The 17,927-nt window shown below is 37.0% G+C and overlaps 1 protein-coding gene across 5 annotated transcripts in view; it reads right to left on the minus strand.

Annotated features, from left to right (window-relative positions):
- The window catches only part of tox2 (TOX high mobility group box family member 2), a 147,093-nt gene that overhangs the window by 42,258 nt on the left and 86,908 nt on the right, over positions 1-17,927 (minus strand). For all 5 annotated transcript variants that reach the window (XM_088937264.1, XM_088937265.1, XM_088937262.1 and 2 more), the window contains one exon: positions 4,909-5,154. In XM_088937264.1, the coding sequence (XP_088793390.1) occupies positions 4,909-5,154 (246 nt within the window). The remainder of the gene's footprint in view (positions 1-4,908; positions 5,155-17,927) is intronic.

Raw genomic sequence — 17,927 nt, forward strand, 5'->3', positions numbered from 1 at the left:
TACAGCAGCTGACAATATTGTAGACAATGTGGGCAGAAGAGAGAAAAACATAACCCCCCAGTGAGAGAAAATAAACCAGTGGGGATAAATAATTCTTCCTCCCTCTTCAGGCCAAGGGTTTGTGGTACATTAATTATATATATACAGTAATCTGATAAACTGAGATAAACTGAAATCTCAGTAACATCAAGGGTTTAAATCCTACTGTCCTGAGTCTGTCATCAAGGTTAGTTGTGGGAGAAAGTCCCTATTTTACCCTGGAGGCGCTCTGCCAGTTGTGTTTAGGGAGATCTGGTCACAGTCAGTTAGTGATATGACCCAGACCCAAACCAGTAACATCTGGGTTACAACCTGCAAGATCAATGAGAACCTTTGCTCTCTGAGCTCCTTGGTAACCCAAGGCTACATCTGCACTGTTATTTTTTCAGTATTTTTCATGGCCTTCCAGCCTTCCAGGCCACAACTGAAAGGTATTCAAGGTCTTAATTATGGATCCATAATTTATTTATTAATTAATTATGGATCTGTTATGACCCCAAGCGTCTAGAGGTAAAGGAGTGTAACATTTAGGATAATTCTTCTGGAAGCAGGTGGGTTCTGGTGAGGGACTAGGAAGCGTGATAAAGGTGGGTGCAAAAGTGATTTTGTAACAAACAAAATGGAGCTGGCTAGGAAAGTGAGGGAAAGCTAACCTGACTACAAAAGAAAACCCGAAACACACGGTCTTCAACACCCTAGCTAACCTCCACTGACTATCCAAAACCATACAAGATAAACTGCACTCACCCGTACTAAACTAGTTTTACTAATACAAAATCAACTAAGTGTGTAGAATGTACCCAACAACCTAAACTAACCTTATACCTTATAAGTTCACATAAAAACACAAGTGAACTAGGAATACAAATAAGGGAAAATGAGAGTAATCAACAGGAACAGGGTACAAAAGAACACAAAGGTTGAACATGTAACACGTTAGGGCAAGGTAATGGCAAAACAAGGATAAACACAAACAAACAAAAGTACAAAGAAACGAACAGAAATCAACAAAACAACAAAGCCAAAGCTATACGAAAATACACACACACAAAAATAACTAAAGCGAAATGAAGCAAAGCAAAAACCAAGCAGGACTGAAGTCAAACAAAAGACCTCTCCTTCCTGAAAACCTCCATGTTATATACTGAATAAGATGCAGTCTGATTGGCTGAGAGGCTGATTGATGATGATGTCATACGTGACAGTGGTATAATAGTGGGCCAATGGGGGAGGGAGAACAATCAAAGGTCAGCAGTGTGGAACATAACAAAAAACACACACAGACCACACACTGGGACGTAACAGGATCCAATCAAGCCTTGGGCTAATTAAAGCTTTTTCTCACTTCTTAAATTGATGAGTTTAAAAAAGATAAGATGGACTCAATTTTGAATCTGTACACTGCAGTATACAAATCTGGAAATAAATAGCTACTGTATATGTTTAAGGATAATTTGCACTGGAGTGCTGTTCCATCTAAAATGGAATTGAATACAGTCATTAGGGCTCTGGAGTCCAGACTGTAAGGTCTTGGGTTAATCCTATGTGTGATGCTACTGTGCTATCCTTGAGCACAGTACTTCGCTAAAATTGCTCCAAAATGCCCTGCTGTATAAATGGGTCTCCTTCTCATCACTGTAAATGACAGTGACTGTATTTAACTGACTGACCCTAAATAAAATACAGAATAAAGTATACTGTAATTAATCCACTAATACTGTAAATGGCTAAAACCTGGATAAAAGCCTTGCAGTTCATGTCTATTATTTGCCTGACAGGTCTATAAATGGGTGTTTTCACTCAGTCTCAGTTTCTCTCCTTGTTATGCTTATTTTCAACATTCAGGTATATTCTTTGAGAAAATAATGAAAGCATATACTGTACAATCACTAATAAGGTATAGAAAAAACAAAGCAACTGTAATACACCCTGCCTAAACCCTTAACAAAGATGTGTGTCTAGTCCGATCACATCTATGTGATATGCACTACCTGAATATGGATATTAAACATCTAATGCCTTTGGAACCTCAGGGAGCTGTCATAGCATTTACAAGTTTAGCGGGAAGAACAGGAGGCTGGCAAATAATATCACTCAAAGCTGTGTACATTAAAAACAGCTTGCAGTTGGGCACCAAGTGTATCCCAACAGCATAAAAAAGCACAAAACAATGAGTGTGACAGGGACGAATGGATTTGAAATGGTCTTGAATTAGGAAAATTCCAGCAATTATAGCTTTCAATCTAAATAGTTGTCATGTCTGAAAAAGAGGCAATCTGAAAAATTTTAAAATTTCTGAAGAAAGGTTGGATTTATTTATATTTTATGTTCCTAATTTTAAGCACCTACAGTACCTGGACTGCTGCTTGATTTGTTTTTGTTTAAATCACAAAGAAGGTAAAATGGTGGTGCATAAATAACATTTTATTCAAAATTCTCAGTAAGAAATGCATATGTGTGTAATTATATGCTTTAAGACATACAGCCACTTACTAAAAAGAAAAAAAGGGATTAGATCAATTCACTGCCACACTTTAGGGAAAAGTGCATTCTCCAGCTTTTCCAAATTCAGGTCGTTACCCTCCCCTTTGTTTCCACTTTGGTTAAAACGGAGTTCTCAACAGCGCCATCCTCTGTCTCTCCTCACACAAAACTGAACCATTGCATTAGCTGGCTATATGCAAGTCTGTCATAATTGATCCAGCTCTGCACACTGAGCTGGTCGTTGAGGTTAAAATGGAAAGCATCCCATTGCACATCTGAGAACACCTTGTAGTGAGCCATAGGAATTAAGAACTTCGTAAGATCTTTTAGACATTCAGTTCCTCCCTGTATATGTTCAATTTTTTTCCGACCCCAAATCCTGTACTATTCTTACATAAACTCAATACACCCTCAGAAACTGATCTAAGTAACTGGGCTGTATGATTAATGATCAAATTAAGGTATAAGACATTTTATACCTGAATTTTTCTACTTAATATTGTTTGAAAGTTTTAATTATTTGTTATTGTTTTGAAAGAAAAACAACTAAAAAATTATACCAAACCAACGAGAGTTACATCCCCTTTAATTACAGAATTAATCTAGTCAAAAATGTATGTAATCACAGGCTTTGACTACCAATGTCAGCTGTGTCACAGCCAGTACCTGAACCGTGAAAACATGTCTGTCGCATAAATACTGGAGGGATGCATATAGTAGCCACTTGGGGGTTATTATTATCATTGAAATACATATTGACAAAGCAGTAATTAATATATATAATAAACCTACTTATTTTTTTCTCATCTATCAAGAGACCGTCAACATTCTTCATCAAGAACTTTACATTTGAACATTTTCTTTACTCTTCAGCCTTCTCTGACTCTTTTTTTCCAAACTCTAGTGATGAATCTGCCTGATAAAAACAGATCTTATTGCTGCAGTGTACTGGCATAATACCTAATTTCCCAGCCTGTCAAGTGAAGAATGCCTGATGCTGGGCAGATGACGTCTAATGGATTTTTTCCAATTGAAAATTTCATGTACTCTTTTTTTTACAGTGTATGGAGAAGAAAAAAAACAAGTACTCAAGATTAAACTGATGCTCTGACCTAAAGATTTCCGTGGAGCTGTGCAGCAAAAGTCCAAAACAGTCCAAAACAAATTTAGCATTACTGTATTATGGAGAAAGCCTAATAAGGATTTAAATATCAAATAAAAATAAGCTACAGATTGAAATACCAAAAATAATGAAAAATAGTCCTGAATTACACACAAACTAGTTTACAGGTAACATATTTTTCTTAATTCCTTTCTGTGCTGATTTGATTAATCAAAGATGCACTGTTTTGATTATTAAAGGTTATTCAACAACAGCCTGAGATTTCAGTGATACTATCTGAAAAAAAAACTCCTGCCTGAAAATATCGTAGAACTTCCACAAAATACTGCAGCAGTTTTCATATTAAATTCAGGTCCTAACTTACTGTAAGTTTTGAAGGGATGGAAAAACAGGTGTACACTGCCATTTAGGTGAGAGCAGGTCTTCTAGATCAATTAAAACAAATAAGATTCAGACTGTTTTGGTAGTTTCTTACTACCCAGAGATCTTTTTTCATATTACGGTAGTCGTTTTAAAAGATCTTTTACTGTGCTAATATATCCACTATTATTAAACAACTCCTGAATTTGTGTAATTAATTTAAATGTTATTAAAAAAGGTGATACTCACAGTTAAAAATTTACTACAAAATTCAGCTTCCTGTTTAGCATATATTTTATCCCTTCAACCCATGTCAGAGTGGTTGTCACAAGGCAAAGCAGTACGCAATCTCCCGTTGATGCAAAATGAAATCAAAGGTTAGTTCTCTCTTGAGTTGGAGCTGTTACTGATTTTAGGGATAAAATCCTGAAACCATTGCTCCCCATGAAACAAGAAGGAGCTAATCTTGCAGTATTGATATTGCCCCTTTCTTCAACAGACTCAAAGCGTTTTAAACAACATTCCTCTGATGTGAATCCCTGTCCAAACACAATCTATGCATAAGAGGTTAATAAGCTACAGAGGAAGGTTTTTTAGCTGTATTAATCTTTTCTACCAAGTACAAATGTTGCACACAGCTACATGCAAAGACAGGGACATCATACTTTCTGTTGCAAGTCCTTTGTTCCTAAGCTATGGAAGTGACTTACTGCAGCAGGATGAGCTGAGCAATTAAAGTACTGATAGAATCAAAGTCCTGCCAAAGGCATGAATTGTATGAGAAGAGGATCTCAGGAAATTGTGTCCCTGGTTTCCTTTTGCTGCCTGGGTTCATTCAGACACATCAGTCACTACAGACATAACACTGTGCCTGGACAGGGGGGTAAACCAAACTGACTTACAGAAGGCATTTGGCTGGAGAGCAGATGTCCATCTTGCCCAAGCATGTTGGACATCATGATGGCTGGCAGTTCTGGGTAGGAGTAGGGATTCAGCAGGCCATTGGGTGGCAGTGAGTGGCATAGGGAGTGGTAGCCAGACTCTGGGTCCATCAGGTGGAGCAGGGAGGGGTCAGGGAGGTTTGGAGGAGTGATGGGGGGGATCTCGTAGTCCTCATCACCTCCGCCACCACCCTGACTGGAGTAGTTCTGGAGAGCAAAGAAACAAAAAATGACTTTCTAGCAATCCAACCAACATACAGGATTATACCTTACAAACGCTGCAGTTCCTCTTTGGGACAAGCAGATTGGACTGTTTTGTAAGCAGCATAGTAAACAGTAAATGTGTCTCATCAAGACTGAAATCACAAGGTTCCTAGTCAACCCAAAAAATCTTAAAGCTGAATAATGCAACTACTGTATACAGTGGTTAATGAAAAACAGTTTCGCCACAAGTAATATCACAGTGTAAATATTGTGGGTTCAGTTATTTTTAGAGAATGAAAAACTGAGGGAAATATGATTCTGTAAAATAGCCATTTTAGTGGGTCCTGAAAACACACAGAAAATCCCAAGAGTTCAACATAAATATTTGTGAATTTCCCGTTTGCACAGAACTACGTATCATTTTCACTTCAGGGTACTGGGAAGTCAGGTTTGTGCTGTAAAGAAAGCAGGCCATTAACATACCTGACCAAAAACACAGTTCTGTTTGTGATGAAGATTGAAATCTATCCCTTCCCACATGCATACATGATTTACTGTACTTTGCACAGTTTCTCATTCTCACATAGCTTACATATATGATTCAGCACCATGTACAGTTTACCAGTTACAACTCAGAGAAATTCAGGGGAAAATCCCTGTATGACAATAAAACATAACAAAAAACTTAAAAGCATAGAAAAGGGAAACAATAAGGGCAACAATAAGCATTAACAACCCTATAATTCCTAAGACAAAGTAACTTGATTTCTTTTTTGTTTTAAAAATCACCACTTCCAAGCATTTCTCTATTATCATCTACAACTACCTCAACACAGAGGTGTGCTGAGAAATATGATTCTGTACTCTCAAAATGCATACTGGGGGTATTCAATGGGGAATGAAAAGCAATTTTGTCAGAAGCAATCTGACTTGACTCCGTTCATAATGACTGAGTCGAATTAATCATCACAAATAATATTCTGGTGTCAGCCATTCAAGAGGTTTTTAATAGAATTTTTATGATTCATGTCTTGCGGTATATATCAAACAGTCAGTTCTGCAACATTTCAGAAATCAATTCAATATCATCTTCGTGTAGGCTGTCATCTTCTTCACCAGAACAGCCATTTATCTTGCAAACAAATACTTTTAGCACATAAACAGCAAAAAACGTTTTTCAGAGTTTTCCATTTTCTCTTTCATTTTACAAAAGCAAAAAAACAGGGCTTCAAAACAGAAGGATTTTTTTTCATGATCTAAAAAGCACGCAGTTAACATACTGACCTTTTATTTTTTTTACAGTACATACAGTACAACTTTCCACTGTGTTTTAAAATATGTTAAGATGTAATGATGCTAGCTCCTCAAAACATGCTATTACAATTAGGTGAATGACCAAGGAGCCAAAGAGCAAAGCTTTTGATCATGGGATATCCAACAAATAAGGTAACAATTAATATTAAGATTACATGTTTAACATTTTATACATAATATACGTAAACAATTAAAAAGGGCCTTTGGCTTTGGTTTGAACAGGAGCAGTTCAAACAAATTTAATAATTATCCAAAATTGACTTGTGTATAAACAATTATAGCAAGTAAAAACCACTTAAGAAATGGTTTTTAATATCCTTGCATGCTAACAGAAATGGAGAACTCAATTGCTTTGATTGGATGTACTTTGCCTGTGCTTTGTCATGTTGTAGAGATTAATTTTCTAGATTGTCCTTTTGAAGACAGATGTTTTTGTAAACCTTCAAGGATACTGTTATTGTTTCGTCTAATGGACGAGAAAACGAACATTTCCTGAGATTCAATTTACCTCATAATTGTTGGAAGGAAACTAAATTGTCTGTTGTAAACATTTGGAGCATTGTGTGAAGTGACTCCCTGTCAGTGGACTTTGGGAACTCAACATCTCTTTCTTTTTTCACAATACAATTGTATTATTAGACCCATTATTTTCCTGGCATGGGGTTCTGACTTTGCCAGGATTTGGTAATGTGAAAAGCATGTGGTTAGCCATGATTTGCCACAATAAAAAATAAATTTGTCAAGATTATGTCTTCTATATGGAGAGAAAAAGTGAGCAACAGCTTCCCTTTTCCTGGGCTCTTGGTTTTCAAAAACAAAATCCCACAAGATCATTTTGCACTTTCTATCAATGCCACATTCCAGGCACCTAAACGGAGGCAGATTCAGACCAAAAATGTTATGGAATGGTGCATACCCTGTGACTTTATCGCACGAATAGAAGTAATGAAGTCAGAGAAGGACATTTCGACAAGTAGATATGGGTGGACTGGTGCTTTGAAGGAGACACCTCTGTGTTTGTTTGAGCAATAGTATTGCATAAATGATGTACTTAATCAGTAATCAGTTAACAAATAAAAATAGCAATGTCAGACACCAAAACAGAAAATACCATCGTTGGGGATGAGAGATTTTAAAGTGCAGCCTTTTAAGTAGTTTCTTTTAAGTAGTTTCCGAACAAATCAAATTGTCAGGACTTCAAACTAAAACAGGTTTTAAACTGAATTTACAGCTTTTGCTTCTGAGCAGTCAGAACGTAACAGCTTTGTTGATGAGAGAGATGCAGTACATGTGTGAAGGGGGCTGCATTTATGATGAGTTTATGGAAATGTGATTCCTGAAATAAATGCATGGAGAATAAAAGGATCCATGCTGTAGTTGAAGGTGTCAGTCTGACACAGTTCTAATCAACTTTGTTATTTCATATAATGGTGAGTCCTTGTAGCATCTTCTTTTCACACATTCACAACCAATCAGAGGAGCTATTTAAGTAATTGATCCTTATTTAACTATGCAAATTGTCTGCTACTGCAATGCACTATGAACCACATCACCATGTAAGAATTAAATAAGAAAAAAATAAAAACAGATTGCTTTTTCCACTTTTAATTACCTATAAAAGACTCTTCATATATTATGAAGAGTACTGGATTTGTCAAATGTTAAGACTGCACTGCTTGCAGGATGCCCTTGAAGATAAGATGCAAATCTCAAGGATGTTTCGAGTTGAATATTTTCTAAATAAATAATTCATATGCTTGAGTTTTATGCAGGATACAATTGCCTACGTACCAAAAAGGGGATCAAAATGAAATGTCAAGAACTGAATTTCTTTATTTTTTTATAGATTTAAAATCAAAAGGCCCAGGACCTTTTTTAATCATTCATTGTTAGAGTACTACAATGACACAAGGAACGAGTAAAAAAACAAGCCCCTGCAATCATTTCAGATTCCCAAGAAACAAGCCTTGCTTTCCCCTGGCTCTTGCTTTTGAATTTTTAAGAACTATACTACAGTCCTTTTTAAAAATGCCTTTATTTTAAAATAAATCAATACGATAATATTAATCAATAAAGGCCATGATAAAATTACATGGCTTTTTTTAGCTTTTTAGGTGTTTTTAGTGTTTCCTACAGTGTGTATCATGCTTTACCATACTTCTCCATGGTCTGTCTTGATGGTCTTGTGCTTTGCTATATATTTTACCTGATTATATCATATGATATATATATATAATTATATCAGAATTATACTCTGCTTTTACCATATACCACTGTTATTTCGCTTTTTGGACTGCTGAACTGAATCTTCCAAACACCTTCTGTCACAATTATGTACAGGACAAGACAATTTGTATGAGGGAGCAGTATGGACATTAAGAAGTGTCTCCTTACATTGATGTTAGAGTAAATGCCCAGATAATAATCTGATGGCTTGCATGGAATTCGCTTTCCGCTCCATGATTGCATAAATTGACTCACTAAAATTGTCTTGTGTATTTGGGGAATTTCTGCACGTGTGGTTTTTAGTGTATGGTCAGCGTTTCTTTTTAACCAATTTTGTAAATATAAGATTAAAAAACTGATCTTCTTGCACATTGCCTACTCCACTTCTAAGCAGCATTAAATTGCATGATAAATCTAAAAGAAAATTGCCCCGTATGATTTAAATAAATCCAACTCCAACTCCAGTAAATTGTAAATATTGTGCAGTGATTGACAACTGGATGTCAGTCTACTTTCACTGTCCACTCTTGACATACTCTAGCTGAGTGGGTTAAGAATGACACTCAATGGCAGTCCACATTAAGAATTATTCCTGAGTGACACCGTCCCTTTTGAACCCAGCTCCAACAAATGCCTTTTTGACACAAGCCCCAGTATTACGGTTTTCCAGACATGAGCAGGGGAGTGCAGCTTGACTGAGAAAACATGAGACAGAATGGCACTGGGATGACTAATGCTCACCTTTTCTTTCAGTCACAAACTCTTCTACCACATTTGTTTTAAGCCACTTAATAGATTTTCACTTGAAGAATATCACTTTCCATTTGAACACATGATCAAATACTGTGCTGTACAACAACAGAAAAAGGCATTCACTCTTTTTGGGCGTACTAGGTGTGGGAACAATCTGTCAAAATGTAGACCTATCTGACATGATAAAATTCAGATTATGTAACTCCTTATTTTAATTTTCTGGTAGAGTCAGTACGATTTAATGTGGTGATTAAATGGATTGATAAACTGGACATATCTGAGAATGGTGCAGATTTTCCTTTTGTCTGCAAAAACACCCTGTCTCTCATAATTAAGACAAAGGGATTGTTCTCAAAAAACTATTTAACTCAATTATCTATGTTGGTCAGTTTGAAAATAACGTATGTCAACTGATAATTTTAAAAACTGTAAAAAAATGAAAAACAAATGTAACATTTCTTCTATTGTAGATAAACTAATAAAAAAGATAGAAATCAGTCCTTACACCTATGTGGCTATGTGATCCACCAATGACAATCATGCTAGTAAATACCAGCCCATTCAAATAGCTTCCAGTGATACAATAAATAAGTGTCCCATAAACTGGTAACAGCCACAGCTGCTGCTTGTTAAAGGACACTTTTGTAAATTTTTAAATCTGGTTTTACATGTGCACTAAAAAAAATCAAATGGAGGCTTGCACACTTTGAACGATTCACTATGCTTTCATTTACCTAAAGTGCAGATTAAATTTCCTTATGCTAATTTCTAGGTTGTGAAATATATCCACAACCTAGAAAACATCAGCACATTGCACATTCCAGTACTTATAACATTACAGTAAAGCCAATTAAAAACCAGAATAATATATTTTGGAATTTTATAGACTCCCACCTTTACTTTCAGATAGAGTTTATCTCGGTCTCTTTCCAAAAACAGGGTTAGTTATTTTATTCTTGAAGCCTGTGACAGACCGGTTCCCCAGCATCACCCACTCAATGGCATTTCTCTTAAATGTCAGATTCAAATTGATCTGATTTGAGTTTTTAAAAAAGACCCTCTCTGCCTGCATGCTGGGCGGAGGTCACTTCACTCCAGACGGATGACTCTCTCACAGAAGAGAAGAAGAGATTGTATTTGATACTAAAAAATGATTGTCACACCTACTGTGGTATGTAAAACTGACACTGAAGAAGTATATTGCATTTTTTAAAAACATCATCTACTACATGGTAGATGGATTTACTACATGGTTATGTAAAAAATGGATGAAAATATCTATGTGTGAAGTTATTACACAAGATGAAGGTCATCCAGCTATGTGAGTATTTAATGACAAAAATGCAATAACCAAAAACATAATAGAAAATATGAAAAAGAATACCAGACATAAAGATATTTAAATTTACATCATAGCTGTTTACTAATGAAATCAAATGATCATACCTAAGGTTAAACAAAGCAAGGGCAAAAGTAGGAAGATGCACGTTTTCTGGACCTTGTGTAAATTCCAGGGCACACAAGCAAAAAAATTAATTTTCCTTGTGCTTTTCCATGCCTTGTACTGCATATTGCTACATTAGCAAAGGTGTTTACTGTACATATGTAATTTGTGCACATACCACACAAAGCATGTGCAATGCTTTTACAGTTTTCATTAGAAAAGCCTGGAAAAGCAGGAAAAGTCCTGCTGAGGGTCATGACAGGTCTCCCATGCAAGCCGGAAGCACGGGGCACAAGGTGGGAGTATATAGATATGCAGGACATTTACTGTATATTGCTTTTGCATGACTCAGTTTATGCTTTGACCCACTTCACCATGCTTTACCATAATTTTACCATGATTTCACTGTGCCTTATTATACTTCATTGATTTAACCATGTTTTACTACAGCAAATGTTTATTCATTTATCTAAGCACAACATCTCCCTTCTAGAAAAGCTGTTCGGAATCTGGTAACCTTTAATGTGTGGGCTTCTGTCTAACTTCTCTCTCTGCCTCTTATCTAGCAAAAGGCAGGATAAAGAATAAAGCCCAGAATGAAAACTGAAAACTCTCCAAAAAGGCCCCAAACTACTGAACTGTCAAAGAGATGCTAAAACACCTCCAGATTTCCACTCAGCATTCTACTGTTCAGTACTGAAATAAACACTTTGCAAATGGTAAAAAATACACACTTTGTAAAGGGTGACCAATTTGTTGTTTTGTGCCCAATATGCACATACTGTATCTCTCTCCCAGAGGGCTGTGACAGATTATAATTTATGCTTACACCCAAACTGGAGGAACAGTATGTTAACTGTACTTTCCTCATTTCAGGTTTCAAAGCGGTATGTACGTATCTTGCCAGGCTAAAAGTGCTTCATCCATTCTCATCTGACTGATTTTAAAGACAAAATAACATCTCATAAATTATCCCAAAGATCAGACTGCCAACCCTGCAGGTCCAGTGTTGACTTTGGAGGAGGGGTGTGGGAAGGTTTATTAACACACCAGGCTTAATCTCCTGAATGGAGACCAGACCTTCAACACCTGTGAACCTTCACCTTACAAACACCTGTAATTCCCTTCCACAAATATAAGAAGAAATACATTAAAATGAACAAAACCATTCCCCCCACACAATCCCTTTCAGCCATCTCCAGTCACTCCCTATCATACTGATCCTCCACTGGCACCATGCTATGTATCTGAGTTGTCAACAGCTCTATGGAAATAATATCAAGACAGGACCCTATGATGCCAGGAGAATGAATGTAGATGCTCTCAATGCACTTCAATCCAGCATGAACAATATTTAAGCTGTAGTCAAACCACTCAGCCAAATTTGTTTCTGCAACTGTGAGAGGACCATATTATCATCTAACAAGAGTGACAGGTGAAAACAAAAACAGGGAATATGTCTATTTAAAATTATAGAATGAATAAGACGCCTTTAGAAATCAGTGTGGATGTAGACATTTTCTTAGCCAATGAGTTAATTATTGGAATAGCATGGTACAGTATCTCAGACAGATAAACAATATTTTCCTTCAGAATGACAACGGCCAGATTCTGCTGTTTCAATCATTGGCTAAAAGAAAGTGCCAAATGATCCTGACAAAAGAGGAAGAGGCAGATACCCATTATCCTTGATAATGAAAAGCCACTTTAAACCCAACAACGCAAGTCAGCTGCGTTACTTCCTGTTGGTTTGTGCCTGGAACACAATGTTCTTCCTCAGTATGAGGTAAGTCTTGCACTGTCCCCATTGGGCTGCGAACAGTAACACACAGTGGAATGAGGAAGAAGTAAAACCACAACACACACTATGGGAAACCAAAGTAAATGTAAAAGTACTGCAGAAACCACGAGAAAGCTTAGAGCTTACTGAGAACATTCACCATGATATGATTTCTTAAGGGCTGGCTCTGGCTCATACTAGCAAAAACTGCAATCCAGGAATGGATTAAAACCATGACTTGCATAGCACAGATGAAGCAAAGATTCTCTGTTACCTATGAAAAAATGTTGGGATCCTTCTGAGTAAAAGATGCCACATAACTCCAAATTTGTTATCATTAGCTTACAGTAACTCAACACCAGTGGTAAATAGAAATCCAACAGAACACACTGGGTTGTGCTTTAGCAATGATTCCAGAACTAAATGTCAATCATTCTGAAGGACTAAAACTGAATTTTAATGTAATTATAAATTTATTTCTATATCATACAATTAAGATGTGAGCAGTGAAATTACCATTTTCAAAGGCTGATTTCTCCTATGACTAACTTTCAGAGCTAGTGTTGTTTACCTTTCAGTCTGTCCTCTCTCTCCTACCCTTCATTTTCAGTGCAGCCTGACCAGTCCTTCAGTCCCTCTGCTCACCCTCATTAAGGGTCTGTGCAGTATTTTAGAGTTTCATTTCTTACCATTCCATGTCTGAAATAAGACCACAAAAGGCTCTCTGGAGCAGCACTGACAGTGGTGTCGAGTTACTGCCATTGTACACTCTGTGCCCCAACTTCATCTGCGCAACAAAGAGAATGCATTATTTATCCCCCTCTAACTCTGATCCCATTTGCATTTGGGAAATCTAAAACTCATGTATGCCTTTGGCTCCTCTGCATTCTTGTCCAAGGTACATGTATGTGTAAGTTACAAGTCTTCAAAGTTGGTCCATGCTTCAAAGTTGGTCCACCGTTAAAGATTATTACATTATAATCACTGCTGTGTTGTTTTCATTAGAGAGCTTGACTGGGTTTATCAATCAACTTCTTAACTTTCCATCTCAACTTGTAGTACATTAGGACCCTAAACCACATTACAATTGTGTTCACATCTAATTGTAAATGGGCTCTTAACTGAAATTGTAATAAACTTTAGAAAGACCATAAAAAAGTGTGCCAAGTATAAGTATTTCTATTTTTTTCATTTTGTCCTACAGTTTGTATTGGTAACAAACTGCCCCAAGTATGAAATTCATTTGGAATCCTGCCCTGGAAAGTGACGTTTTAGAGCAATCAAACTTTATTTGTATGTCACGGGAAGATGAGAGAAAAGTGGATAGTGGAGCACCTGCCAAAATCTCTTTTAAACATGGTGAGGAGCAGGTAAACTCCACATAATAATTGCCTATAATTTCTTACACATTGGAAGGGACGCAAGTGCGTTGCAGGGCATAATAATAATAATAATAATAATAATAATTCCTTACATTTATATAGCACTTTTCTGGACACTCCACTCAAAGCGCTTTACAGGTAATGGGGATTCCACTCCACCAATGTGTACCACCTGGATGATGCGACAGCAGCCATAGTGCGCCAGAACGCTCACTACACATCAGATCTCAGTGAGGAGGAGAACAGAGTGATGTAGCCAATTTATAGATAGACAGGCAGCATAAACTGGAATTGAGCTTAGGACTGCAGAGATCTAGGGTAGCAGCAATGAACACCTTACCACTGTACTGAGGCACAAACTTTACCATAGTGCATAAATAAAACATTATGATGGTCTGTAACGGACGGTCTTTGCAGTAGTCATACTATGCTTTTAGCACACACTTTACTTTTTCACAGTTTCTCAAAATTTACAGATTCTCTCTGTAATTCATCATACAACCACCTGGATTTCACTGTACTTCAATATACTTTCATCTGCATTCACCACATTATATACCAGTAAGCTTTTATGAGGGAGTGAATGATGAATCTGCAATCTTCTCTTGGTCATTCCCTGGGATTCCAAAGAGCTTTTGAGTCCAAATGTCGGCATTGTGTTGGATGAGTCTGACACTCATCTGGGCGGTGGATGATTTTGATTCAGGGTTGCATGGATTCTTCAATTGGGGTTAATAGGTTTTGTGAGGTGGCACATCAAACCTGGTGGCCACCCACAACTACCTGTACGTTAAGTAGTCATATTGCAATTTCAACACTGTTTTTAAAATAGAAATGTGCCCTCGGGAATAATTCATTAATTTGTAAACCTGGAATGTCAGCGTAATTGTTAATGAGTAAATCATTACTTCAGGATGCCAGAGTGTGAGCTTTATTTATTCTCTTTGGCTTTGAAAATGTAAATGTTCTCATATCATTATCTAACATACATGACCACAGAGAACTAGTGTTTTTTTATTTCAAGATTACAATTTTAAGACATTCAATAACACGTACCGGCCTTTCCTCAAGCCAGCTCAATAGCAGATTTATGCAGTATTTTAGGACAAGGACATCATGTGCCTAGTGTCCCTGAAAACCTGAAGCTAGACCTTGTACTTCCTGCCACCCTTTTTGCTCATCTTCATCTCCCTAATGTTTATTTTTGTGTTGGCAAGCCATCGGAGGTAACAGAAATGTGGAAAAAGAAGATTCTTCACCAGTAGGTGATGCTTGTAAAAACTGTGATGGGAACAGTGAGACTATAGCTTCTTGCAATTGGTATGGACTTAAACACTCAGATGTTAACTATTTAGTAAACAGTCCTAAAAAAGGACTTGGTCTAGGATGAAAAAAGGGATAGAAAGTTACTAAATTAAAATTTAGTAAATGAGTCTGGAACACAAGATCTAGTTAACTGGTCCTGATTTATATAGTGGGAAGTGAGAACAACAACTCTGGAAAAATTAATCCCTAAGTGGTGTCAAAATTAAGGCCACAGGACTTTTGATTTATGGAGATCAATCTTCTGGAGGCTGTGACTCATCAGGTATTTTTATTTCAAGGTTGTTTCTATCCTGGTAGATGGCTCCTTCTGAAAGAAAGCAGGTGATCCTGAATCATTTTCTCATTTGAGGGATCTGTGTTTTTTTTACCCAAAATTATAGCTCAGAAACTGCCCGGCAGAGACAAGCCTTTGCAAAAGTGAGGAAACCACTAATAGATAGATAGAGTCTGGCATCCTATCTTCCCCATTGTGCTTCTCAAAGTTCAATAAACCTGAAGGGCTTATCATGCCACGTCAAGGATATTAATATGTTCTGGTGCTTTCCTTGGTTGTTCAGACAACAATAGCTTAGATTTGTTCCAAAGGAAAAAATTGATATTGTTATGATATAGAGATTTTAACTGGAACTACAAGATGTGTGTACATTTGTTAATAAGTATTATTGTGTCGCGGTTTCATCTTCTGCAGAGAACAAAACAAAGAGTGACTTAATTGTATTGCAAAAAAAATCTGAATTTGTATATTGGGGTTATGAGATGACGAACTAGGGAGACATATTTTAAAACTAACATTTCAGGCAAACAAATTACTTTAGCTTCAGCTCATGCCCTTAAAACATTAAAATAAGATTTTTTCAATCTCTTGAACACATCTCTGTAAGAAACTGCCGAGCTTGATATGTTTCTGGGTACAGATATAAATGCTGTCAAGAATTGTATACATGAGAGACTGAAATCGAAATAGACAAAAGCCTCTGTCTCCTACAGCTTTAAGGAATGATACATTTGACTGTGGTGTGGTACAGTAGATATATGGTTTATACAGACTTAAAAAAGAGACTAATGCTTTATTTTTGTTAGAGGCTTCAAACCCTTCACAACCATAACTATTTTGAACATAACTATTTTGAACATTACTGATGAGATATCCTGGGACACCATTTAAAGCCACATTAATTCTGCTTCCAAAAATCCTAATCATCATATGATTCAAAGGCTAGTCCTTCTTGCTGATTCTCAAAGCCCTGGCAGCCGGCATCTGTTTCTTTCAGCACAGGAAGCAGAGCAGTTCATTAGATGTGAACAAGATCTTTTCACAGATACATTCCTATGTTGTTGTGTGCACAGGTAAAATCAGACCAGGGTTTTTTGTTCCGACCTTTGTTGGGATTGACTTTTGTTCGCAGAGGGGGTGTCAGCTCAGTTTTGTTTTATACTAATAATTATTTGCAATTGAGATCTCAGGGACTGTCATTTTTCATCCAGAGTGATACTGAACTGAGGCTCAGCTCTCAGAGAATTGAAACACTAAAACAAAGGAAAATATTTTTCACTTTTGCAAGATGGACATAATCATATTCAGGTGGGTAGCTGCGTCAGCATGCGTAGGCTGCAAAGGAACAAGTAATAGGTTTATTCCATGCTGAAAAAAAGAAGAAAGAGAACACAACGTTTCGGCCGTGGAGCCTTGACACACCTCAAGAAGGCTCCACGGCCGAAACGCTGTGTTCTCTTTCTTCTTTTTTTCAGAATGGAATAAACCTATTACTTGTTCCATAATCATATTCAGTTGTGATGCAGCTTTTGATCAAACAGTATAATTTAATTGTTTTAGTGTAACATAAACAGTCTTTGTGATTCTTTAGAAAATGCTTACTTAAAAAGAAAAACTACCATCGACAAGTTAGTGCAACACTGCAGCTCTTTGTTACGAGCTCTGCCTTTTTGTCTGGACATAAATATTGGATGAATCTGAAACAGCATCTTGCAGCAGCAGTCCAAATGTCTCAAACTTTATCCATTCCTTTTCTCTAAGAAACCTTTTACTTGCAACAAGAGCCTTTCTTTGAGGAGATAAAACAATAGCCCTAGTGAACAACATCCTGTTGTGATCTCTCTCTCTCCATGCCACAGTGCACACTTCACTCATCTCCAAGGTCAAAAGGTCACCTTCATTTGATCAGATGTCAGCTTAGATTAAAATCAGGGGCTTTGTGAGATGTCATATTTCATTATGCATTTCAGTCATTTCTGGGGTCGGGGGTCACTCTGATTTGATTGGATGACAGAAATGATATAATTTGTGTTTAACCCTGGGCAATATGAGTTCTGAGTGGCGTACTAATGCATTTTGGAAAGATACAGCTGCCCTTAGTGACTAATTTGAAATGGCACACTGCAGAGCTGCACAAACCATCTATTGTACATCATCGGGGGTTACATGGGGGTTTATCAAATAATAAATAAGACCTACAGTCTCTCTTCCTGGCATAATGGCACTTTGATTCCACTTAGAGAGGAGGTTCACTGTGGTACAACTGTCTGCACTAAC

The sequence above is a fragment of the Atractosteus spatula genome, chromosome 19, assembly GCF_055471065.1.
Source record: "Atractosteus spatula isolate fAtrSpa1 chromosome 19, fAtrSpa1.hap1, whole genome shotgun sequence".
In the NCBI taxonomy this organism is placed as follows: Eukaryota; Metazoa; Chordata; class Actinopteri; order Semionotiformes; family Lepisosteidae; genus Atractosteus; species Atractosteus spatula.